Raw genomic sequence first — 27,008 nt, 5'->3', positions numbered from 1 at the left:
ACTCATCAACAGATTGTGTTTGAAAAATGAAGACACTGTTTGCATCAGATGTGTGAGCTTTCAAAAGCAACACCCAGTGAGCCAAAGCATCAGTCACCTCGCCAAGAAAAGAAACCTGTTTGAAAATACGACACCAGCCTTTCATTGCTAAACAGAGCAGACTGCAGTGCTTCAACATAACAACAAGGATGAATCATGTTGTAGTTGAACTGTTGGAAATATTGACCTGATGTTTTTCAGGGAAAATGACTCAAGAGTGATGGAGTGTGGTTGCAGTACGAGCTTGCTTCATAATGCATAAACTGCTTTTCATAAATGTCCAACATGACTTTTTGTTTTCGTCAAAGTAATTTCAGGAATTTATTTTTCCATTGATTTTGGCGCCCCCTGTGGACAAAATAAGTACTGCATGGTAAAGCGCATCAACTGACTACTGCATGTTTGTTTTGGAAATCAAGATCAAACTTATTTTTAACATATAATTTCATTTTAAACCGCTGTTTTCATAGACTACCCGGCGTTCAGATGACAATTGGTTGCTTTACGCAGTTCACTGTATTTCTGAGAACGACAAATAACGATCTATGTTGATGGAGAAAATGTACAATTTGTTAAGGTACACCTGTGTTCACATACAACTAACAGATTCAGAAGCTTCATGAAGGTTATTTTGTTGAGAAAGCCTAAAACATCTTATAATGTTAAAGCTCGTGTGAACAGTTTTTGGCTGTTTATGTAACAGACTGAAATAAATACTGATGTCTCTTTATGAGCTGCAAAAATTAACAAGACTATAAACAGCCTTTTAGTCCCTCTGCAACCTAAAGGAAGTAATTGGTTTTTGGAAAGGGGAGGAGTTTTAATAAAGAGATGGGGAAAGTTTTAGGATATATATTTAATATATTTCTACAAGATACTTAAATGAGAAGAATGATATCCCCCCTGATCTCTGTACGCTAAATATGAAGTCAATTAGCTTAGCTTAGCATTAAGAATGAAAACAAGGTGAAATGGCCTGTGTGCTTCTATATGATTGTGACAAATTCAGTCTATTAGCACCTTTAAGGCTCAGTAATTAACACATTATTCAATCTGTATACTATTTAATAAAAGCAATGCAGCACTGGGAAGTTACCAGACAACAAGCAAGGATAATCCAACATGTTGTACTTTTAAAGCAAATCATGCTGATTGACTTAATGTGAGGTTTCAATCACATCTTGAAGACTTGTTCTAAACCTGAACTGTCCGCACTTGACACTACCTGTCAGATAATATTGTGTTTTTACCATTTGTTCATTCAATGAATCCTTTGAACCAAACGTGCTGCAGCATGAAGTAATGGGCCATTTCTCTTTCATTCATCGTGTCTCCAGAGACAAATGAGAAACTGCAAATGATGCATATTTTGTACCATTCATGAAACCGTTGGGAATGATATTATAATTATTGCTTTTTGTGGGTGCCATAAATACCAGCTCTTCTATTGAACAGTTTTACAGAAATAGATCCCCCTCCCTACAAACCTTCAGTATGAGGGGTTCTTCTCCCCTCTAACTGCTGCTGAGATTTTCAGTAGCTGTTTAGAAAAATGGCAGATGAGGAGTTGCTTCTCAGGAAACAAATCCAATTCAGGGAAAGTCAATGCTACTGTAAAACACTGCAAATGTGCATTCATTCATATTTTCCTGGGATCCTGGAGTATTACTGTTAGTTGCTGTTCCCTCAAGGGTGCAAGCAGTGCTTTCCTTTCTTGGCAAAGATGCTTCTTATGCATCATATAAGTCATTTTTATTAGAGTGCAGAAAGTCGAAGGTGCAGAGCAAGCAGACACCGAGGTCATACGTCAGTGCAACATTTTCAAGAGGAGACACAGTAGATACAGTTTGCAGTCACAACACTCATAACCCCTGAGTGTAAAAATTCTGAGGATGAATCCACACACATATTTCATTCCACTCAGGTTCAAGTTCCCCTTCAGCAACTTGTGCCCTTTGATTTTCTCTAAGTGGTTTTCTATTGTAGATGATTCAAGGCTGTAACATGTCTGAAAGGGTCATGATGGCAGGATTTAAAGGTCTGAATTTTAGCTTTTTGCACCAATTTGGGAAGCCACAACATATTAAAGGAGCAATATGTAAGATATCTACTGAATTCGTAAAGTGACCTTACTATATGATCAGACATTAAGGAAACATGCTATGTTGAGGTGCTGGCTTCTCTGACAACAATGCAGCAGCCAGTATGTCCTCCTTCTAAGTTTTCATTCCAGTCTGGATTTGTTTGGACCAGAGAAGGAAGGCGGTTTTAAGGCGCCCCTACACGGCCGTTTTGGACGCCCCTCAGTTTGCCAGATATGAGACCAAGTTATCAGGTCAAACCAACAGGTGGTGCAGCGATGGAAGCAGGCAAGCGATCTGTTTCAGGTATTACTGATTCTATCCGACATTTTAAGCTCCACGACCAGAATCCTGGTAAAACAAAGATAAATATTTACGATGCTTTTGAAAATTGGAGAGAGGTTAGGACTGCAGGAAGGCTTTAAAATGTATGCAGAGATGGCTAAACACTGAAGCTTCCGTGTCCGCGACATGGCAACCCACGTGTGCATCTACTTTAGGAAGGAGGGAACGGATGGCAACAGCTCTAACCAATATTTAGAATTTGGACTGCAGTACCGATTTTAAACACTGTGTCAGAGTTATATATTGCTCCTTTAATTTTAGAAACATGCTGATGTTGTTAAAGACATGCAAAGATTTATCCCTTCTTTTCTTCCAATAAGTCAAGCTCTCTCAATCACAGAAGCGCATACAGCAACAGTACGGCAGCTTTCAGTAGCAATTCCTGCTTCCTTGTGTAGCAGTCTTTGACATGACATCCGGTGTTTCCACGGCAATGATAAACATTCTGTCTGTAATGGTGGCCGTCATGAAAAGACACGTCCCGTTACTACCATGAAATCACCAATTTCTCTGGCTTTGATAACTGTTGGAAATGTTTGAGGTAATCAAAGTACTCACCAAGTTCCCATATGGTGATTTTAATGAAATAGTGGAATATTTGGCGTCAGGGGCAAAGCAAACAACCTTATATTATGGCCTCTCCATCTCAAAGTCCCGGGCTTAATTCTGTCCCGGCACATCCCTGACTGTGATGCACTGCTCACTTATTCAATCATTATAAATATGGGATGCATCCTGAAAAGTGACATGTTGCATCGTGAGCGAGTGTGTTGTGAATCTGACTGTAGCAGATCTCCAGTTGGCGTTTAATCATCGACTTCAAATAGTTTGTGAAAAATGTGTCCCTTTTCAAACAGTTTTGAAAGTCCTTTAAATGGGGATCAGACATTTTCTTTTTTGAACTTCTTTCAATTGAAAAATGTTCCCGGGGAAGGCAGAACAAGTTGAGTTCAGAAGGGGGGCGTGTGCAAACCCAAGGGAGCAGGTAACATAAAGGATTGATGACAATAGACGCTGATGAAAACGCATCTGTTGTTCCAATAATATGTGAGCAGACTCAGCCTGGGATCGTGCTCCTGTGTGCTTCTCTTTGCTCTATCTTTGCCTGGCAGGCGTAAAGGCGAACCTTTTTCCAGATATCAGAGAGGGGAAAAAAGTGAATTTACATAGCTGTCAGAGTAGAAAAGCATGTCTGATGGTGCAAATGTGATCTCTGCTTTTTTGACACAAACTAGTTATTTGAAGAAGTGAAAGCTCAAATGTGTGTTCGTTCGTAACTTGTCTGCCTGCTTAGATGAACTAAATTTGGCCTGCTTGTCAGACAGTAAGCTTCGTTCTCTTCTTCCCTGTGTTCTCTAGCAGAAATACATTTTCTCTATTTTGGACAAATTCGGGGGTTCATTTCATCCCTTGAATGATAACAGGTTTACAGCAACAGAAATAACGCTCTGGGGAAATCAGGGGGGGCTGCAGTGGCTATATCAGAGAGAAATTGAATGCGTGCGTGATTATTCTGATCCACTTCCTGCTGGAATGATGAGCGCCTTGAGTGGGGATCGCTGCCAATCAAAGCCAAGCGCATCAAAGTGCTGCGCTCCAATCTAATTGGTCGACAAAGAGAGGAGAGGTATGCAGAGTTTCCATCAAGCTCACAAATGGACATCCTATCAGGCAGCAGCATCGCCCGTGCACCACCAATTACCTGCTGCCGTGTATTGTCAGTGGGACTCCCAAAGATGAAACATGTGGGTTGGCCGCTGCTTGTAATGTTGCTGAGTTGTCATAATTGATCTCCCCGGGTTTACCAGTGACGACTCGACAACACTTTTAATGAGGCAAGGGGAGATGAGTTTGAGTCATACCTCCAAAATAGCTGTTTCAATCCAATTACTCCCCCATTGACGACGGTGACATATTTATTTGTGAGCTTACATAGAGAGAAAATCCTTTCAAAAAACTTATTAGAAGTGGCAGCCACTGTGACAGTAATCCTCGGTATGTTTGTCTCGCGTCTTTCCTTGCATTTGTGCGCAGGGGACACTCTTGATTTGGATGGAGAGATTGACACTATGAGCAAATAGAACAAGTCAAATAGGTGACTAACCCAACCGTACAAATATAGCAGCACATACTGTGGTCTTATGCTTCAAAATAAGAGGATCTAGCGACCACTCTGACAACAAGTTGACACATGCAGGGCTCCACAGTCAGGTTAGAGGTTAAAAAATAAGTTGCTTCTTAGGTTGAGTGTTTGGGGGCTACAGTGTTCCAGACATGGCTACAATGCTGGTGATAGGAGGGTTAGGAGTAAGGAGGAGCGAAGGAGCTTGATGGGAAATCTTTCTGGTCTGGCCCAACAACGGCAGCCCCCAAACCCTAAGGCCAATTGCGGGACTTGATCAGTTTAAAGACTTAGTTTGGTATTTTTGAAGTGGGGTTGTATTGCTAGTATTGCTACACAAGCTGCGACAACAAAGGGGGTTGCTAGCGGAAAAAGTAAAGCGCTGTGATTTTTTTTTTTCAATAAAGCTAACATTTACCCTGATATTGTTTGCTCGTTTTTTCTTAAAATTTGCAAAACGTGACCCATTACAATGCTACAATGTATAACCTAGCTTCCATGCATGCACTGCTGCTGTTCGCTCAATAGAGGAGCTGAGCTGATCAACATCTACGGTGGCTCTTACTGAATACAGTCTGTAGTGACTTAGGTTGGGAACCAGAGAGTCGTTAGAGAGGTACCAAGTCAGTCCACAAGTACTGCTGAGGTGCCCTTGGACAAAGGCAATGAACCCCAAACAGCTCTGGTGCGCTCATAGACGGATTATGAGATATTGGGCCCCTGGGCACATCGACTCTCCAGCAGTGTAATTCTGACCTATCTATGTGTGTGGGAAGCATGCCTCTCAATAACAGTGTGTGAACCAGAATTACAAATATGACTATGTTAAGGCGTTCAAACCACTTGGCTAGTTTAGGGAAATGATGTTTGTGTTTATTACAGTATGTTACATAACATAGATGTGTTTTACTGGCTTACGTAAGGTCGTCAACTTCTGAAAAGATGCATCTTTGAATATTCGTTTCAAACTGGAAAAGAAAAAAAAAATTCCCCCATTTGTTTGACACATGCCAAAGGGAACTTTTGCATGTTTCATCGGCCGACCGGCTCGTACCCTTGCATATACAAGTTGATTAAGTGAGGGACAAAAGAAAAGAAGAATAACATACTGTACTCACTGCTTATTTGTCACATAAGCGTTTTTAGGTCATGGCCATATTGTATAAATTTACTTGCAATGCGAAGCTAGGAGCAAATTAAAGAGAGCTACCATTAGCATGCTAACACAACAATGCAGCTCAAGTTGTTTTGGTTTCAGGCTGATAATCAAGGGTGACATCTACAGGATCAAAAAGTTGCACATTAATCCTTTATGACTGGATTAGTCCTGAGTGAACAGATAGATGGCGACTCCGCACGCTTGTAGGCAGAGAAAAGTTGTTCGTCTAGACATGGAGGAGAGCTTTGACCTGATTTGGATCCCCGTTGGGACCGCCGCCCGAATGATCCCATTGAGCACATGAAGGTCCCGGGACAACTGGAGCTTTGGTCTCACTTTGCAAACACTTTAAAAGATACATTTAGGTACATATATTCCTATTTGTGTTCAAAGCTTTTCTTTTCCCCATCTTTTCTTTTAACATCCTTAAAAGGGAACTCCGAGTTTACACATCAGTGTCAGTGTACTACTTGTGAGGAGTGTGACTCAGCCTGTGAAAACACGTCTTTGGGCTCTGGAGGAGCTTTGTAGAGTCTAAGAAAAGAACACTTGATGAGGTCATATCTCAAGATGGCCCTTCATTTTTAATATAATAGAAAGCCGATGGTAAAAAAAGAAGAGAATAGAGAAAAGAAAAGCTGCTTTTCACAGAGTCAAAAACATCTGTATTAGTCTTCATTTGTAAATTTTAAAAGCAGTGATTAAGACTTTATACTTTACAATGTGCTTGTATCCATCCCTAAATCACACTCAGCTGGCCCTATAGTGATTAAAATGATTCAATTCATTTCACATTAAAGCTGGGGTGGGCATGTGCAAGAGTCATATTTAAAGACGGACATGAAGATAGTGTTGTAGTCAAGACCACACTAACCAAGACCGAGACATACCCGAGACCAGAGGGCTCCAAGACCGAGACATTTAGGGGTTGAGACTGAGTGAAGACCAAGAGCATAAATGTCAATGAATAATCATCATCTTGTGTGCAGGGGGCATGTCACTTATTAAGACCGTAACTCCGGGAAGGTTGCGGCCGTAACCAGGGGATAAAAATCTAATTGTGAATGAATTGAAGTTATTTGTTGTTTTAGAATGAGGTGTTTTCCTTCTAATGTCTGTAATGACATGTAAAAATAGCATGTCAGTGGTTGTCTTAACCGGTCTTGATTTAAAATCCTGAGTTCACCCAGTCTGAGGCCGAGACAAGGCCGAGTAAGAATGCTTTTGATTTTGAGACCGTGCCCTTCAAAAAAATGGTCTCGAGACCAAGACACGACTTCGAGTTCTTCAACACTACATGAAGCACATCTTGCTGACACTCTTCTGTTGTTTGATGCAAACAAACGACTAATTACACTAAAACTCTGTCTGATGTCACCTTCAGTGGTCACAGAAATGTGTGTCGCCTGCATGTCTAATGTAGACAAACAGAAGCTGCTGCCGTCACAGATTCCCCGTCACGACGTTCATTTATGCGAGGCAGATTCAAAACGAGTGTATTCTCGCTATCAGCAGCTGTTCGTCCTCGTGCTTTTTAAAGCTGTGGTTATATATGGACCTTTAACAGGACCTTGCCTCGCCCCTCTTTCAGTTTGTCTCTCTCTTCATCAATGTTTTTTTACTCTCAAAAGTTTTTTTTTTTTCACACAGTGAAACAGTTTTCCGTGTCCTTGAGCTGTGAAGGATGCTTCTTGTCAATGATTAAACGAAATGATCGAAAAAGGAACGTTCCTCTGAACAGAATTTGATCTCTTTACAAGCTTTGGAAACAGAGACGAGAGTAGATTCCTTTGAAACGGGAAAGATTGCACATCAATAGATGTATTCACAGTTGTTGATCACAGGATGTTAGCCTACCTCAGCAGGCTTCTTTGCAGCTTGTGAACACAACATTCAAACTGTGCCCCTCCTCATGGGCTCTTTGCCCCTAGAAGCACACACCCACTGCAGGACGCAGTGTGTACATTTACGGCTTGAAGCTACAGTGTAAGCTACGGGATGCTAGCACAAGCTAACCACCAGCAGGCCAACGCCGCGTGAAAGGTGAAGGTGAAAGCTAACACAAGGTTTGCCCACGTTTTGGAATGAGCTTTAGCCACTTGGCGTTTCGCCTCACTATGATTATATTTTCTCTTCCTTGCCGTAGTTATGTCCACACCTGACTAACACACTCACGTCCAGTCGCTGAATTGTATCCACTCCTAAACTCACATGCGCGCTGTCACTAGCTGGGGGAAAACACCAACTCCCTGTCCGGAAACTTCTCGAGTCGACCAACACAAACGTGTTATGCATGGAGGCCCATATGTGATGATAGAGCGACATTACTTTTGTATAAGTCTGTTTTCAATTTTTCAGAAAAGGCTATTGACTCTGCCTTAAATATTTCAATTTTTTTATCCTGCAGTTAACAATTTGTCACAAAAAAGACCTCAGTCAAAGCAGTTCAATCCGGGGTGCTGGTGGTGCAGTGGTTAGTGCGCGCAACCCATGTATGGAGACTGTGGTCCTCCAGGCGGGCGGTCCGGGTTCGAGTCCCACCTGTGGCTCCTTTCCCACATTCCCTACTCTCTCTCTCTCCCTGATTTCCGACTCTGTCCACTGTCCTATCTCTCCACTAAGGGCACAAAAAGCCCCAAAATGTATCTAAAAAGGGAAAAAAAAGCAAAAAAAAGCAGTTTAATTCATCCCTTATGATAACAGCGTTTCAGCCTCACACGCTGATGTTGTTATGGTTGGTAATGGAGAAGGGTCAAGGGAATCTCACCATGGATATAGTCATAATGCATCACAAAAACAAGTAACTACAACATTTCCTGAAACTATATTTAGCTCCTGATTCCATGAGACGATGTGCCCAAATTATACAGTCAGAAGCAGGAAGTGACAGGGTTAACCTTAGACATTAATACCGAACTAAAGAAGTGTTCAATCAAGTGCAAGCTTTTAAATTGCCAAAGCAATGGACATATGATAATACACTCAAAGAGCAAGATGATGAAATGTTTTGTTTCACACTCACCCGTAGCGCCTTCCGTTGGTACGGTCATCTCCCATACACTAATAATCAGCACCATTACAAGTAGAGCCCCTTTACTTCCGATTAGTGTGTATCGCTCACTCATCCTGGAAAGGAAACAGAGGAATGTTGTCATTATACATCATTTATTACAACAATAGTTTTTACCTGTTTCAGGTCAACTTTCTCATCTCTCAAAGCATGTTACAAAACAGACAGATTCAGTATTCTAACTCAAGACAACGTTAACACCTTCCAAATAACACCATCTTTCAAACATCTCTATTGTGCTCCACTCTGCCATGTTAGAGCCCTTACACTGAATATGGATTTTAATTCATCCTAATAAAACAGATGCTACTTTCCTCCAACATTCAATCAAGAGTAAGAGCTAAAATTTTGTAAATGTTAATTTTGAACAACTGTGTCCCGGGTTGCAAAACATAAACATAAAGGATCTGGCCATTTAAAAAAAAAAAAATCATTTTACAGCATCTGTGTCGATCAGCATCTGAAAAAATAACAGGGAGTGAAGATTTGGACAAACCTCAAGCCAAAAACTGGGTAAAACCATGGGCCCTATTTTAATAGTGTACAGTCCGTTGGCTTAAACATATGGCACATAGTGATTTGGGGTGTGTCCAACTACATTTCGCTTGTTAAGTGGCGCTCAATGTGGGTGCTAAGTAATGCCCAAGGGAGTGATCAACATCAAATAAAGTCAGACCATAAACATTTATCTATATATTTTCTCTGCTAGAACCCTCGGCTTTATTCTCTAATGCGTGCAGGATGGACACTGGACAGTCTGTGTTCATATCTGTTGGCTTGGTGGCAACCACAGTTATGTGTTGTATTTATTTTAAAGGAGCAATATGTAACTCTGACACCTCGTGTTTAGAATGGGTACTGCAGCCCAATTCAAAACACTGGAGAGAGCTGACATGTCTACCTCAGCCCCCTCCTCCCTAGAGTCTTAGCTGGAGGGTCTTTTATAGGGTAATATACAGTATGTTGTTTTATTTCAAACTGTGTCCCGATTTGCAAGATTTTTCTTTCTTCACAATGGGAAACAGTGGTGTAGTGCAGTGCATACAGAGTTTACCAGCTTATTTTCCAGTCCTCATAGGGTATACCCATTTATAAATCCCCCTCTGATTCACACTATGATTGATTAACTATATTCAGTAGTATGCTGCAATTTTTTCCAAAGATAGTGAAGAGTTGACCCTCCCTACTCTGTCTCTAATTAGCGAGTATGCACTGACTAAATGTCACTGTTCATAACAGAGGCAGTTCATCCTCTGCTGGACAGTCCACTTAAAAAAACATTTGGGATAAAACTAAAGGTAAATGGACTTGAGCTTGTATCTCACTTTTCTAGTCTTCTAACTACACTTTTACACCGCATGTCACACCAACCAATCCACACCCATTCACACACTGATGGCAGTGGTTGCTATTTAAAGTGAAGATCAGAAGTAACTAATCCCATTCATACGTCGCCGACTAAGCAGCAGGAGCAATTCGGGGTTAAGTGTCTTGCCCAAGGACACATCAGACATGTGGCTGCAGGAGCTGGGGATCAAACCCCCCGACCTTCCAGTTGAGAGACGACCGACTCTACCAACTGAGCCACAGCCGCCCAATTAAGAGTAAACCCACTTCTTCAGGCACCACTAAACCACGGATGGGAAGTGTTAAAAAGCAAAGTTTTTTTTTTTTTTTTCAGGTCCCCTAGTTTTCTACAATTTCACAGCAGAAAGAAATGATCCCTTTGATAACAGCGTTTGAGAATCCCACCCAGAGAGTGTCATCAGAGGGAAATAGCTAGTGAAACGCAGAGAACAGAGATAGGGTGCTGCTCCACTACAGCTCATAGTTTAACTTGACAATAGCTTAGCTTGTCTGAATGCATATTTGCTCTTATCAAGCAGAGAGACAGTCTGTTATCCTTCTTGCTTTCCAAAAACAAACTACAGCTGTGAATGTGCACTAGATCACTGTCTCTAAATCCTCTCCTTTCCCGCCCCCCCCTGCACCTCCTTCCACTCTCTTCTCCCAACAGAAGGCTCTTACAGAGGGATCGTGAACAGAAGGTGAAGACCCCGTGCTAGCCCAACAGGAATACCGTAAGCCTCTCTGTGCTCCTCGGGAGAGTGGAGGAGAGCGAGCCGGCCGCAGCGGCTAATCCATCCCTGCACACAGCGGTGCATACTCCTCTGCACTCTCTCTCCCCTAATGAAGTGTGCGGAAGCGGAGGCCACACTGCATAAACCATCTGGCAGAGTGTTTTATCATTGACTGACAATGATCAAATTTCAAACAGGGATGCAGGAGCGGTACGGTAATTACTGGAAGAGGCCAGGTGTCATATGGCGTGAGCGTCCAATGTTACAAGCTGCGTTTACGCCTTATTTGCCGCCTCCCGCCTCTCATCTGCCTGCCTCATTGACATATAGATTGGCTAAACCTCATCGGGCTTCTCGGATTATCGGTGTAATTACGTTTATTTTGGCGAGCGAACATGACCTTTCGTGCAGATTTTATTTCTATACCGCTGACTGCAGGAATTAAAAGTGTGAGATGTCAGAATATCACAGGCAGGAGCTACATGTGTGTGAGATTATAAAAGACGACATCAGGACATGCAAGGATGACATGAACAAAGGGGGATGGTTTCTTATGCAAACTTGATACCTGTCGACCCATCAGATTTTTTCATGCTTGACTGATTTTTTTATTTGAGGCATGCTGCAACAATGATATTATTATTTTGGCCAGGGGTGGGGTGGGGTTATTATGCCTTTTTAAGAGAGACAAGAAAGTAGAGAGAGTCAGGAATTAGGGATAGAATGGGGAATGACATGCGGCAAAGGAGCCACATGGCCGCCTGTCTCACACACAGTCACTCATTCTTGTCAGCATTGTATAGTTATAACATTTAGGCGGATGTGTTTGGATAATATCAATCATTTTTAAAGAACCTTAGTACCTCACTAAGTATTATTTTGTGGTAATTGTATTTCACTGGAGTATTAACTTTCTGTTATTGTACACTTCTACTCCAACACGTTTCTTTTTCTTCATATGAGGCATTGTTCTAGATTTATCCCCCTGCTATAATCAACACATTATGAGCTAACAGATTAGACATAACAACTCTTGTCCCGCCCCAAATCGTTTTTCAAACCAGGCTGTTAAGATGCTTATTTCCGTTGTAAAAAGAGGTTGAATGTGACTTCCGGGGTTTTTGAAGCTGGCCTCACGTGGACACTTGAGGTAACTGCAGTTTTTCTTTTCACAATTTGAAAGAGCTTACAAAAATAACTGCAAATATTCCTTGATTAGAATTTGGCTATTTAACAAGAAGTAGGTGTAGAAGTAAGCTAGCAACCATTGATTTTACCAGCCAATGAAGGACTGTCACTTGCCAATTCACTCAGGTATACTTGAATTACATTAATTCTGTTAATTTTTTTTATAGTTTTAATTTGGGGATTTTTATACCTTTGTTTGAGCGAAAGGCTAACTTTTGACCCTTTTGTCTGATTTAAGCTAATGTATAAAATTAGCGGCTAAGCAACACAAGTGTCATCAGTAAGACATCCTCACTTTATCAGACACTTGTCAGTTTTTAGTGAAATGTATTTGTTTCCCTGTATGCTAGCTGGGCACAAAAGAAACATTGGAACACTATGTTGAGTAGCCACAGGACCAGAAAGGCGCTATACAAGCTCAAGTCCATGTCAAATAGACACTTGTCCCCCAGATGAAGAAAAACACGAAACAACCAAATGGATTTCTTTCTCCAGGGGGATTTTTCGATCACCTTCTGAAAGTAAACCTCCACTGAGGCCATGATTGCTAGCTTTATAATAGTTTGCATGGAATTCAAGGCAGCTGGTGTGACAGGTTGAAGGAAATTCCCTCAAATGTGAAGTGTGAGAGCAACATAAGGGCGAGTTCTATATTGGCTCAAATGGACCTAAAATTGATCTGCAAGGTGTTTGCACATCAGCAAAAAGAGCTAATGTTCACCTTCATGGCGACAGATTTATAGCCGCTGGTTAAACGATGAAATGGAGGCTGAGTCGAAAAGGTGGCAAACGAGGTTGTTGTTCAATTTAGTCTGTGTGTGAGAGAAAAAAAGGGTCATTGGTAACAGAGTGCAGGGCAAAGAACTACTGCATCATTTGTTTGCGGCTGTCCGAGGGTGCAATTCTATAAATGACATCTCATTGTCCCTGAATGTGCTGTGTTGTCATTGGTGCGGCCGTGTGCCCGGCAGAGCGAGTCGCTGAAGATTTGTTACAGTTTGAGGCCATTTTACAGACTGACCTTGTAATGGAGGTCTATAGTGACTTTGGATAAATACAAAAATACTGCTGTGTGAACCCAAACTGCCTGCTGTTTCACAACATCTAAAATAATAAATGTCTGTCAGCTGCTACTTTGTTGGTGATACAAACCGAGGTTAATTCAAGTTCATATTAGACTGTTGTATTGCTCTTTTTTTGCTGAACATGATGTCATATTGTGAAGGTTTATGGTTTATATTGTAACATATTGCTGGCCACATACTCCATGTGCTCCAGAGCCAGAGTCCGCTGCAAGCACGCTTCATACTGAACAGAATACATCGAGTCAGACAAGGAAACGCACAGAACGTCCGGTCTATTTCAATAAAACATACAGACTCCCTAAAGTGTTTTCCATTATTCAATATAAACTAGGAATGTAAATGGACTTGAGCTTGTACAACTTTTTTCAAGTCTTCTGACTACTCAACGCACTTACTACACCGCAGGTCACATCACACAACATTGACACACTGATAGCAGAGGCTGCTATGCAAATTGTTCATCAGTAATAACCCCATTCATACTCATTCAGACGCTATAGGTCAGTGGCATCAGGAGCAATTTCGGTTCGTCTTGCCCAAGGACATACTCTTGGACATGTGGCTGAAGGAGCTGGGGATCAATCCCAGGACCTTCCAATTAAAAAACGACCAACTCTACCAATGAGCGCCAGGCGCCCCACATCATCACGCAGGAATAGAGAAAAATATGCAAAAGACGTCTGTTTTAACTTAATGTAGAATTAATAATGTAAAGGTATGTCATGGTTTATGTGTCTTATTGTATATTACACTGTATATGTAAAGTCCCAATTAAGAGAAGAGTTGAAACTTTATAAAAATCTATAAATCCGCAGCATCATCATCAGGTTCATGCTCTGTAGAAGAACTACATGTTATTTGTTAAATTGCATGTCCTCATGCAATACATACTGTATATCCAACCAATTGATAATAACAATGGTTATGCCTTGGTCAGGTTTAAGAACAAAAACTTAAGATTAGGACGCCTTATGTGCTGTTAGAAACACACTAAAGTAGACCATGTCTGGAAGATAAAACTCTTTCCCAATAATTGAAAGTAGCACTTTTTGTAATGGGGGTCAGTTTCAGGTTTGTTTTATCAATCAATCAACCATTATTTGTAAGGCCCCCAATTCATAACAAGTGTTATCTCGAGGCGCTTTAGAAGAAGCAGGTAAAAGACCTTACTCATTGCTATGTTACAAAAGAAAAATGGGATAGGGGGGATGGGATAAGATGCAAGAAGGATGGCGGTGGTTGTGGGGCGACACAGTCCGATGGTGGTGGATGACCGTCAGGGACGTTGGGTGGTAGTAGTGCCCGATTACCGCGCTGAAGGGGAGCGCTCTCTACTCCAGAGGCCTCCTGGACCAAACTCAAAACAGTGATCCAAACAGAATCCTCGCTGTTCTTCTTGGGACTTTATTCAAATTTCATAAAAAACGTTTTTTTTCCATCTTCATCTTTAGTTACTTGGCTTTGTCCGACGGTTCTCAACAGTCTTGTTTTGAGACGCTTCAGGTAGCCTGCTTTTGTTATCATGTTACTAATTGGACCGCAGCAGGCATGTTAGTTAGCAATTAAACGGTGCACATAGTTTAACATTTAGCATGTAAATTGGTAGATATTTCCCTCAGGAGATGGCAATGCAAAAGCCAAAGCTCAAAGGAGTGTAAATATTGGACTTTCATTCATCAACTCTGAATGAATGCTAATTTGCTCTTTGTCAGCTGGATGTGTAATTAGGTAATTATTTGCTAACATGAGCGGCATGATGACTTTATACATGATAAAATGTAAGTGTTGTAAAAAATGTAATTAATTAAAACCATGTTAATTAATGTGAAAATTAATTGAATCTCGGCTGACACAATGGCTTAATTGTCTTCAGAAAGAAAAAACATCAGCTGCAAGGCTGCGTAGCTCCAACACTTAACTCCCACTGAAATCACAGAACATTTATAAATGAGGGTGATTAAAAAAGCTTAGTTTTAATAAAAACAAAAATAATATTTGGAGCAGGGATCGGCAACTAGCAGCCCACGGGAGGCATGCTGCCAACCCCTCATTCAACGGTCTGCAAATTTCTACACCGAATAATCAATACATTTCAAACATTAAAGGTCACATATTATGCAAAATACACTTCACCATGTTTTTCTAACTCTAATGTGTCCCGAGTCTGTCTACAAACCCCGAACTCTTGAGAAAAGTCCATCCTCTCCATCTTTTGCCTGCTCCACTTTTCAGTAAATGTGTGCTCAAACGGGCCATTTGGAGATTTTCCCTTTATGACATCACAAAAAAAGCAGTATGGATAGTGGTGGATTAATTTCCTTCATACAAGTTTGAATCCTGGGGCTTTTTTTGTCACTGGGGACTTCATGTGGTCGAAAGTTTTAATTGTACTTGAAGACAATACTTCATGTATAATGGGTTTACCTCACAGAATATGCCCTGAAGGGTAACTCATAATGTATGCAAATGATCGTCATATGCATGAAAGACGAACAGAAGTTTCAATGGAATGTTTAATTATCCTTTGATTGTCTGCAGAGATTTATTTATTCCCCTGCCAGCAGAGACAGAACAGTTTCATATCAACTGTATATTGTTCGCTGCACTTGAGGACACTTTCAAATGCAAATGAACACCTTTATTTTGGCACAATGAATATTCTTTTCACTGGTGACACCTCAGTAGTTCTCCTGGATTTGTCAATCTAGAGATTGGACTTTTATCTCTTTGTTATGAGGCGGCTCTGCTGTGACGTTTATCAGCCTGCAGTGTACTGTAGATCATCAGATTTCCTTTCAAGAGTACAAAGTGAATCTGATGAAAAGTGAATGAAGCAAGAAACCCCCCAAACTCTGATAAGCTCACTCTGTTTCGTCCAGCCCTTCTACTCTCTTCCTTATATTATACTTATTATACAAGTTGAAAGACGGCAAACCAGACTGTATAATAAACGGACAGTGCAACACCTCGCCTCAAGAGAAGCCAAAATATCTAGAGTACTGACTGGCCGGGTATAGGTCATAAAACCAACCTCCTCCATGGTAACAAATGGGACATGAGTCAAACTAAAAAATCAAAATACACATGAAAATAACATTTTTGAAACATGTTTTTATTGTGATAGTTATTTATCATAATTCTAGTTTGCGAAAAGAAATGTGAAGTTAGTTTTTTGATGCCATTAATAGTTCTAAAATGTCATGATTGACAGCTGCTTTGATGAATGCGGCTCCTGCATCGCTATGTGCACCAGATGAGCAGAGTACCAGACACAAGAATCTGTTATGCTTTAGTTGGTGTTAACCTAGGGGATATTATTTTATAGGTCAGTTAAATGTGTGCTTTTGTTCGTGTAAGAGGCATGATGTCATTACCAGCCTAAGCCTGTCCCTTTAAGCAGGTGGCTGATGGGTAATGTATGCTGTGTGAATCTTAGGGTTGATGCTCCCCCTGAGGTACGTGTGTGTACATGGGTACCCTGTGACACTGTTCTGGTGATTATGTTTCTCCTTCTGCTTTGAATGCCAAATTTTCCCGGACTGCTTTAGTGAGCGTCATTAACCGAGCCAAACAGCTGTCCTGTACTACGGTTATAGTGATTAAGGAGCTGACACAGGTAACAGCGGCTCTTTCTGTCGATCTCTGGCTCTAAATGTGCAATATGGTCAGTGTTTGTCACGGGGTACTTTGGCTTCATTTTTGTACTGGATGGGTTTGTGGTTTACTGTCCATCTTTCTATACAGTCCTTGCAGCAGACCAATAAGTCCTACTTCAAAATAATCCACTTAAGGTTTTCTCTTGATGAGGCACACACATTCCCTGAGGAGCAGTCGCTTCTTAAAAGACGTCTTCACGCACTAATGAAAACATTTTATTGCAATAACCACAGAAAACTCCCACCTCAACTAAATCAAAAGAAATAGTAGAATTTGAATGCAGCAATAATGCTGGAATCTTAACCTCTGATATTCTGCAGCTCAGCTCTACACACATCGCAATACATTGTACAATAATTGCACATAAATTATACTATGAATAATGCAAATGCATTCATTTCCTTTTGCTGTCTTCAATTAGAAAACAGTATAAATTCATGTTCATTTAAATAACAGCATACATTAACATTTTTAAGGCAGCTCCAGTTTTCCATAAAGGTGCTGAAAAAAAATTAATGGAAAAGTTTTGACAGCGCAAATGCAGCACTGCCCAGAGTCTACTTTCCTTTTACTGCCGTCGATGGAGAAATAATAACATTTGGTTTACTGTTGCCTAGAGGCACGGTGAACAACCCCCGAGCTTGACTCATTGCCCTTTTTTTTATTTTGCCTTCCGCACTGACAGTGAGAATGAACAATGAATCAAAAAGTTTCAGGTTATTTGTCCTTCCCCTTTCAGCTGCTGGCAGCCACATTCAGTTAAACTCTATCCTCTTAAAAGCTCATTAGCATACCAGCAAACGAATCTCTGCACCATTATCAAAATCTCACACCAACGCTAGTCCGTCCTGAACAACACCCACCACCCTTTGTACAGCACCTTCATCAGACAGAGGAGTGAGTTCAGTGGCAGACTGCTGTCACCTTCCTGCTCCACAGACAGACTTAAAAACTCTTTCGTCCCCATGGCCATAAGATTGTAGCATTAGCATCACACTGAACACAATATGACAATATTTGATTTGATTTAGGCCATCATTTGGTGTTATTAATGGATTTATCCGCACATGTCCGGTGATTGATACTTAACTGAATTAATATTCAGAGTTTACCAAAGCATGTAAAGCATGTGTCTCAAGTCTAAATTACCCAGTTTGTTGGGTAGCTAACCGTTTGATCAGATTATCACGCTAACTTGATTCCCTCAAATTAAAGGCTCTTTAGGAGTGACTTCACTGTCAGACAGACATGGCTCTTTGTAGATTGGTATCAATTACAAACTTGAGCCTGGAATGACGCGACACCCGAGTTGACCTCGTTCCAGTAACGAGTAGTTACTCCAGGAATACCTTTTGTTTTGTTAGCTTCCAGGTGATAACAACACACTAAGTGATAATTTGCATCCGAAAGATACATGACAACTTGTCCACAGAAAGAACCTGTAGGATACCATTGTATTGATGAATTTAATTAACAAAACTAAGTCGTTAATAAACAATAATGTACAGCTTAAACTTTACTGTCGATGAACGTAGCAGCCATGTTAGATTTTTAGCTCATGCTACTGAAATTACTCTGAGTTTCCGAGTTGGAATTTTCACTTCCTGAAGACGTATCAGACTGGTAACTCGGAGATGCGTCCAACTTCCGAGATCCAATGGAAGGCACCATTAGACCGTTTACTGTATTTAGTTAATGAAGAGCTGAAGCCCAAACACTACAGACAGAACATTAACATATATTTCCCAACCTAATACCTAACAGTACTCCATGAAATTCAGCCTGGAACAAGGACAAACATGTCGGACATCCTTCAAGGCGAAGATAAGCCGGTGTCGTCTCATATACAGAACAATGCAGAACATTTGAGTTAAATCAAGGACTAAAAATAGTTCCTGAATCTGACCTCTTTCCTAATTGTTGTCCCATTTGTGTCACTTATTTTCCCACTTGATGGGCTCAGTCAAAGCCACAATACTTTCATTAGCAAGTAAAGGACACCTTCGTCCTTGCCCTATAAATAGTAAATGTTGTTAGCAAAGGAGAATAAAACGAGGGGATTCATCCTACACCTGCTCTCTGCAAGCTGAGGACGAGTTTATCAAGGTGATTGCAAATAAAAATGGAAATGTTTTCTGGACTGTGCAAACCCTGAAGGATACATGTTTGAATGTGGAAGGTCATTTAAACTATCAATTATTCATTCAATCTCTACAGAGTTTGTTCTGCATACAAGGCCAAATCATGGCAAACATTTTTTTTTTATTAACACAGCAGGTCTAGAAACCATTTGTTATGTTAAATGAAGATACCCAACATAAATGTAGCATATGCTTGCACTTGGCAACAGTGGTATAAATCTCGAGACGAACCAGACTCATTGGTGTACAGCCATAGACTCTATGGACCGATCAAGAGATACAAAGGGAGAGAGTGAGAGAAGATAGGTATTCTACTCAAAAATTGAATATGATATTCTTGTGCCAATGTTTTCTCCATCCACCAAGTTCATCAAAATTGGGCCAGCAGTTTTTTTGTTATCCTGATAAAACCTTCATGGCAAAGGTATTAATGCCTTTCTCTAAGGCCCGAGATGTACTTGCTCTCTACTATAGTTTTGGATGCGATTCATGGCTGCCCTTAGTGGTGTCAAAATGGCCCTGTGAATTTCCATCTTGCCACCTAGGTTGGCACCGCTGTTGCTTTTAATGCCATGTTCTCATGTGTAAAATACAACAAACACTTCTAGCTTATTGGCAAACATTTGTAGATTTTTTTTTTCTTTTTTAGAAATGTGGTCATTGATACAAACCCGAGAAACTTTAAAGTGTTAGGGTGTTTTGTGTCAGGTTGTTTGGAAAAAAGGTTAACACTGAAAACATGTCTTACTTTGAAAATTAAGGGATGTCTTGTATTAATTCAAAGTGTTGACATTTATATATAATTCAGATTTTTTATATTACTTTTTGTTTGAATGCCTGAGCCCAAGAGTTAATGTTCTTTTCACTACCGTGTACAGGGAACTTCATCTGCCAGAAACAATTCAATAACATCTGACCTGAGTGACATCCCCTCAGTGGTGGGTGGATGTGGTGAAGAAAGTTCAGCAAGTGCTGCACAACTTTCTGTGGACTACTAAACTCAGAGTGATGTTACATTTATGCAACTCGTTCGACTCGTTCAGTCTGTTGTGAGTCAAGTGCCAAAATGTGAAGTCAGTATCCTCTTGCTTGTTCCTCATGTCCATAGTTGAAAGATTGTGTTAGACCAGCATTGTTAGATATACATACACATGCTGTCAGTGCATGATGTCATCATGACAGCGTCTAATCATCAAAGACTTATCTTCTTTTTCTTTCTTAAACTGTCAATTAATTAATCGTAAAATCTTTGTCAAGTGTGTCCTGATTGAATTTCCCTCAGGGACAAACAAAGTATGTAAAATTAGAAAAATTAAAAAAAGTGCTGAAATCCTTTTAATTTTCAAGGACAAACCGAGGATAGACCTCTATGAAGAGTTCAGTCCGTGGGTGTATAACAGAAACTGACAAAGACGAGGAAGGTGTAATAATTCAGGTTTTATGAGTCATTCACACAAAAATTAAACAAGGCAATTAAAATTAATATGAGAAGTATTTTACTTGAAATAATATAACATTTAGCACCTTTATCTGCCGTAGAAAAGATCACAATTTCACATAAAAGTTTATTAGTGTTATTGGGGTTTGAGTTCTAATGACACAAGAAGAGAAACTCAAAATCCAGAAGCAAAGACACAAACATACTTCTGGGTGAGGAGGGACTTTAAGTGTCATATTTGGCAGGAATTGGAAATTCTTTCCTTGTTTTGCACATTTTTAAAGCTAATAAGACAGGCGTGTTTTCCATAAATACCTCGCCTGTAAAGCAGCTTTAGTGGTAAACCATAATATGTTTGACTTCTGTGGCCGTTAATCACTTTAAAAGTGTAAGATTCAATTTTCAGTTTTCCCTCAATTGTAGAAAAGATGCATCCTTGAAATGCACAAGGCAAGTGTGTAATCCACAGGAAGTCTTTGAGAGATTGCAGGGCGGGCTGAGGGGAGCGTTACTGAACCATAAAAAGCTGGACTTTCCTGCTCTGTTTCTGCAGCTGGATTCGATACAGGGATTACCCCCCCCCCCCCCCCCCCCCCCCCACCCCGTCTCCATCTCTATCTAACTCTATACTTGGACCGTGACAGACTCTGTCACCTCAGACGGCTGCTGGGAGCCGATTGCTCCGCCGCAGAACAAACATCGCTCACTCGCCAAAACACAGATGTTCCCTTCTGACAGTTGAGGAGTGAAGCTTTCAACCCTGACACGCCAAACAAGGGAGTTTGCCCACTCTTTGTCACGCGCCCTGTGAAGCATCTGCCAGCGAATCCCGCTCAGTTCACTTCATAAACGCGACAAGACAGCTGTCAGGGCCGCTGTTGAAGTTGATGTATAAACTCGGGCCTGTGAAAGGAGCTTCTGCTTTAGCACATTGTCCTGACGACTTGCTAATCAAATCATTATAAACCAGCCCGCAGCGGGGACCGAGACACTCCGCTGTGTGATTCTCGATCCAAGTCCTGTCATGAGACTCTAAGTGGCTCTGCTCAGTCCTCGGGCCTTCACGCTCACTCCTGATTTTGCTGCTCACATCTGATTATTTTTGGAAGACTAGCTCGTATCAATCCTAGTTGGTAATTCTTATCATGAAGCAAAGGACTTGACAGCTTTTTGAAATATCCACATGCAATAAGTACATCTTGTTTTTCTCATGTTTAACTTGTTTCTATCTGATTTTATCTGAGCTTTTTTTAAGAATTGGCCTGAATCTCACAAAAAAAAAAAACACAAATCAAGCTTTTTGCTGTTGCTTTTAATTGCAGAAATAACGACTTCTCATCCGGATTTCAGCACAAAAAAAACTTGAAAAAGTGACAGCACTCAGCTTTCTCCTTGTCACACTGATCACAAAAGAAATCTCTGAGTCACAAACGAGGACGGAAAAAGTGATTGGGCCACCTCCAGCCGCTGCTGCAAAGAAAACGGAGCCGTAGCCAAAGCGAGGCGCTGATTTCAGATTTCACAGAGAAAGAAGCTGAGGAGGAGCAAATATCACCGCTGTCATCCGACACTGACGCTGAGTGCCCTTTCAGAGAGTTAACCACCATAACGACCTTCCGTAACGACACGTTGGGATGCTATCCGAGAGGGCCGCGCTCATCAAAACCGCAGCAGCCAAATGGTCTCAACCTTAGTTTTCCTTTGATCAAAGTGTCCATGCATCACCGTCTCATGATCCAGAGTGCTATTTCAGTCTGAGCCCACCTTCAGTATTGCCTGGCAACATCTGCAAGAAGCAGCATTCATACAGATCACAGCGTACTTATAAAACCACTCTTATATTACTTTTTTTTTTACTTTAGCTCCCGTTACATCTATTGTTCACCTCACTGTAACTGTTCCTTTGGCTGAAACGTGTCGGTATAGATTGGCATATTTGTTGTACATTAGAAAGCAGAAACTTGGAATTTACAAAATGATTGGACCGATGCGATCGGTGTGGAAAAACACTTCCTTTGCTATATTTTGACCATTCAAATAAAAATGATTTGAAACTTGCTATATTTTGCACTGCCTAGATCTGTTGTAGTGTTTCTACTATCGTGTTCTTCAATCCATCCACAGAGAGGAATATATTCTGTAAAGCTCAACTGAAAACAAATTTAGCTTTATATAATTTAGTAAGTGATATCGACCCCCGTTAGTTAAAAAATGAAATGAAATGCTCCATCTAAGGCAGTGGTTCCCAAAGTGTGAGGGCGGTCCTCAGGTGCCTTCCAAAAACAAATACAAATTTGAAATGACTTAAATTGCTTATTTTACTCATTATTGTGATATAAACTCCTCCAAAGAAGTTTGGAAACGTTATTTCAGTCAATTATTATATTATCCAGTTATATTGCAGGGGATTTTGGCACATTTTGTTTGGGCGCTACCCACACGTTTAGCTGTGTTGCTAATTTCATGAATGCACGATCCTTACGAGTTATAGCTCGTTGTAAAGGTGACTAATCAGGCTTTTTAACGTTTTTTGAGGAGTTCTTCAGTGAGATTTGAGCTGAAATGAAAGTAAAACATTTGACTGTAACAATGTAAGTATGTGTTGTGCTCTTTGTCACACAGACACACTGACATAATGTTATTATCCTAAGGCTGCGGTGTTCTTTAGTGTTGTTCTAATGGCAGTGTTTGGATAGGCCGTTTAGTTCCTGCTGCTGTGCACCATGTTAAATTCTTTAACCATTTCAAAGGACGGGGGAGGGGGGGGGTCCCCAGTCTCTCTCATTGTTGTTTCGGGGGTCGCAGGATGAAAAGTTTGGGAACCCTCTGATCTAAGGGGCCACATATAATGGTCAAATCTGCTTTATAATATTCCATCACGGTTGAATTCATTCAGAGTTTGACTTTCTTTTGTGTACTACATTTGGCTGAAAATTGTTTGTACTGAAGATAAACGAATGGGTTTACAGTGTTTGTGAAATAGGCTTATAAATATAAATCTGTGAGGTAAATATGAATTGAAGCTAATGACAAAAGCCAGCCATATTAAACAACATGTTAAAAACAAGCTGGTTTGGTTAAGTACTCACCATACACTGTAATAAACCCCACCCACTGGTTTCTAAAGAGGCGTTATGAAGTCTACCGATGGTGTTTGCCATATTGTAAATACTATCTTAACCTAACTTTCAATCAATAGGCTAAACAGACAAAGAGGAAGCGCTAAGCCTCCTGGCAAAGAGCTACAACAACGCTTCCACCTGTCAACTCAACCGTGCCCCTAAATATTCAAATTTATGAATAATACTATATTATTATACTATAAAAAAAGGCTTAATAAAATCAGAATGGAAAAAATATTTTAAGTGTGTACTACTAAAGGAATTCGCTATTAATGCTTGAATATTTTCTTAACCTGGCTGTGAACATGATTAACCTGCTGTTAAAATGGACATGTTAATATTGGACTTAATGGGGATTCCTGTTTTTTTTTTACAGCTGTCCTCAAGTGGACACTCTGGGAACTGCAGTTTTTTGCACTTTAAGATTAGCAGAATTTTTCAACCAATGGTGGCCACCGCTGGGTCCAAATGCAACAAAAGGCAGTCAACCATGCTGAGGTCTTTGTCACAGACAAAATAGTAAAGTGTCAAAATCTAAAACTATAAGAATATTGTGTAGTTATACATCTTATTTACTGCTAAAATCAAATTTACTACAGTTGTATTGGTACATTGTTGGTTTGTTTTGGTACTCATCACATTGCCAGTGTCGTGTAAAAATACAAAAACAAAATTCTTACATCATTGAATTTCCATTTTCTCTACAGCTGAAAGGCCTACAAACCATTCAAATAAAAATGATTTGAAATTAGCCAATGATAGCTTGTAGTATAAATACAAATATTCACTAAAAAAAGTCAAAGTCTAAATATGGTCTGAATGTGTTTCTGTGGCTTTCTTTCCAACTTACACTTGGAAGGAGTCCCTCCGTTTTGTCTGCTCCCAAACAAACTAAACACATCCTTTATAGTGGTATCAAGAGAGAAAAATACCATGGGGTGTTGTAAAGAAAAAAAAAAGTGTATTGGCTCCGAGCAGAGCAGTCACAAAAGTGTCCAAAACCCATCAGTGTTAGGAAGGACATGCAGGGAATTATGTCAAACTGTCAAAACTTCATCAAGGTCCAAAGAAGGTTAAATCACAAAGTGCCATATTTGTCAGCTCCTTAAAAAAATGCGTCAATGTCACATTGTGATGTCTGCATGTTGCCGTGGTTATGGAGTCCTTCCTGTAAGTGGAAGGACGGCGGTTTGATCCCTGTGACAGCCTCTGCGTCCTTGTGCGAGAAATGCTGAATCCCTCCGCTCGCTGCTCGGCTGTGGATGAGGGTGTCAGTTCAATGACTGCAGAACAACACGCGGCATAATAAATAAATGATGTATGAAAAATTATATTTATCCCTGACAGCTTGTCAGGTGTTGGGAAGTCGGCAGGAAGCTTTCAGTCTGATTTAATTTCAGCTTTGTGGGTCCCAATTTCACGCTATCACAGTTTCCAATGCGTCATGTTTAATTTGATTAAATCCATTGGCTGGAGTCTCTGGCTTGTTGTCTTTGTGCCGTCACACGGTTACACCTCAAAGCAAATGTAGTACTACTACATTTGTGATCCTCAATTGGTAAAAAAAAGAAATGGGATAACAGGACGCGGCAACCTGAGTTTGAGGCTTCCTTTGCTGTCCCGCGGCTCCACTGTCAGCTATGTGATAAGGTTGAATGGATCCCAAGCTTTTTTTTTGACCGTGACATGGAGCAGAATAGGAAATGCCAATTTCAAAACAAAAGCGATAAATGTGTTTTATATCAGTGAGCAGATAAAAGAGCCGTGGTTTTCACATTCATGACTTTTGAGGTGGCATAAGTATTTTTGTGTTTCTTAGCTCAGTCTGTAGGGACTTGTGTTCCTGACCAGAGGGTCCCGGTGCGGACCAACTTTGGAATTGGGTCTGGTAGCTGGAGAGATGCCAGGTCACTTTACAGAGTACCAACAAAATGCCCTTGAGCAAGGCACTGAATGCTCAAAGTGAGTGTGTGTGTGTGTGTGTGTGTGTGTGTGTGTGTGTGTGTGTGTGTGTGTGTGTGTGTGTGTGTGTGTGTGTGTGTGTGTGTGTGTGTGTGTGTGAAGCCTCTCAATAACAGTGAAAGTATTTTTTTAAATGGGGTGCAGATGGCCTAATGGTGACCCATGTACGGAGGCTATTGTTCTCCAAGTGGGCGGCCCCGGTTCAAATCTGACCTGAAGCTCCTTTCCTGCTCACTCTCCCTGGTTTCTTATCTGTTCACTGTGCTATGCTATCAAATATTTAGGCTTAAAAAACCTACAAAAATCTATCTTTAAAAAAATAAAAAATCAACATGTCTGAAAGGTTCCTGGTAACGACAGTCAGTGTAGTCTTTGAAAATTATTATTATAAAATTTGTTTAAAAAAAGATATTTATACCCCTGTAATTAGCATGTTAATCTGTTTTGAAACACTTCTGTTAAATTGGTAAATTAACTTGTAAAATTACACAACTCGTTTTCTTACAGCTGTGTCTTTCTTTATTGGAGTCAATTTATTTTTATTATTACTTTTACTGCTTGTGTTATTATTTTTATTTCCTAATATTAACAATATCACTTAACAAATCAATAGAAAAAAAAAAAAAACAGAAATACTAAATAAAAAAATCATATTTAACTCACTCCAAAAAAAACAACAACTCTGTATTAACATATCTCTCAACCTCCACCTAATTTAAATATCAACAATAGAGTGAAATAAATTTAAAAAAACCTTGCCATTTCTGCAGGAATTGACTGTTACAACATCACACATAATGGGCCGGCTGTGGCTCAGTTATTAGATCCCCAGCTCCTGCAGCCACATGTCTGATGTGTCCTTGGTCACGACCCTTAACCCCAAATTGCTCCGACTGCTTTGTCTGAGGCATATGAATGTGTATGTATGGGATTAATTACCTCTGATGGACTCTTTACACAGCAGCCTCCACCATCAGTGTGTGAATGTGTAGGTGTGACCTGCAGTGTGAAAGCGCTTTGAGTAGTCAGAAGACTAGAAAAGAGGTATACAAGCTGAAGTCCATTTACCATTTACTATAATGTCCCTCACTTATATCCATACAGTTATGTTACTTGCAAATCATTAAAAAAAAAAAAAATGCATTCCCTAAAGTTTGTAGTTCTTGCCTCATGTTTGGGTATTTACAAATGGTGCTGCAGATCTTCCATGGCCCATAATCATCAATTAATCAATCTAACTTTATTTTTTATAACACTTTTCATACAACGATGTACCACAAAGCGCTTTACATAAAAATAAATCAAACAGCAACAACATGACTCCCTCCCCCACCCCTAACCCTCCCCCACAATCCAAAAACTATGGTAAAACAGGACTGATTCTTCATGAGGAAACACAGGAGGTTAAAATGTTAAAATTCAAGGTAAAATCACACAATAATAAAACAATGATATATGCTTCCTGTCAAAAGGATTTGTAATGAAACAGACATTAACATTGTCCCTATTAAGGAAGCA

The 27,008-nt window shown here is 40.3% G+C and overlaps 1 protein-coding gene across 1 annotated transcript in view; it reads right to left on the bottom strand.

Moving 5' to 3' along the window:
- Positions 1–27,008, bottom strand: part of LOC132956590 (chemokine-like protein TAFA-2) — a 77,026-nt gene that overhangs the window by 17,505 nt on the left and 32,513 nt on the right. Inside the window, exon 2 of the mRNA XM_061030115.1 lies at positions 8,769–8,872. Within this exon, the coding sequence (XP_060886098.1) occupies positions 8,769–8,871 (103 nt within the window). The 5' untranslated portion in view covers position 8,872. The remainder of the gene's footprint in view (positions 1–8,768; positions 8,873–27,008) is intronic.

The sequence above is a fragment of the Labrus mixtus genome, chromosome 22 (assembly GCF_963584025.1).
Source record: "Labrus mixtus chromosome 22, fLabMix1.1, whole genome shotgun sequence".
NCBI lineage: Eukaryota > Metazoa > Chordata > Actinopteri > Labriformes > Labridae > Labrus > Labrus mixtus.
The sequence above is the reverse complement of the archived record's forward strand: the minus strand, read 5'-3'. Positions and strand labels throughout refer to the sequence as shown.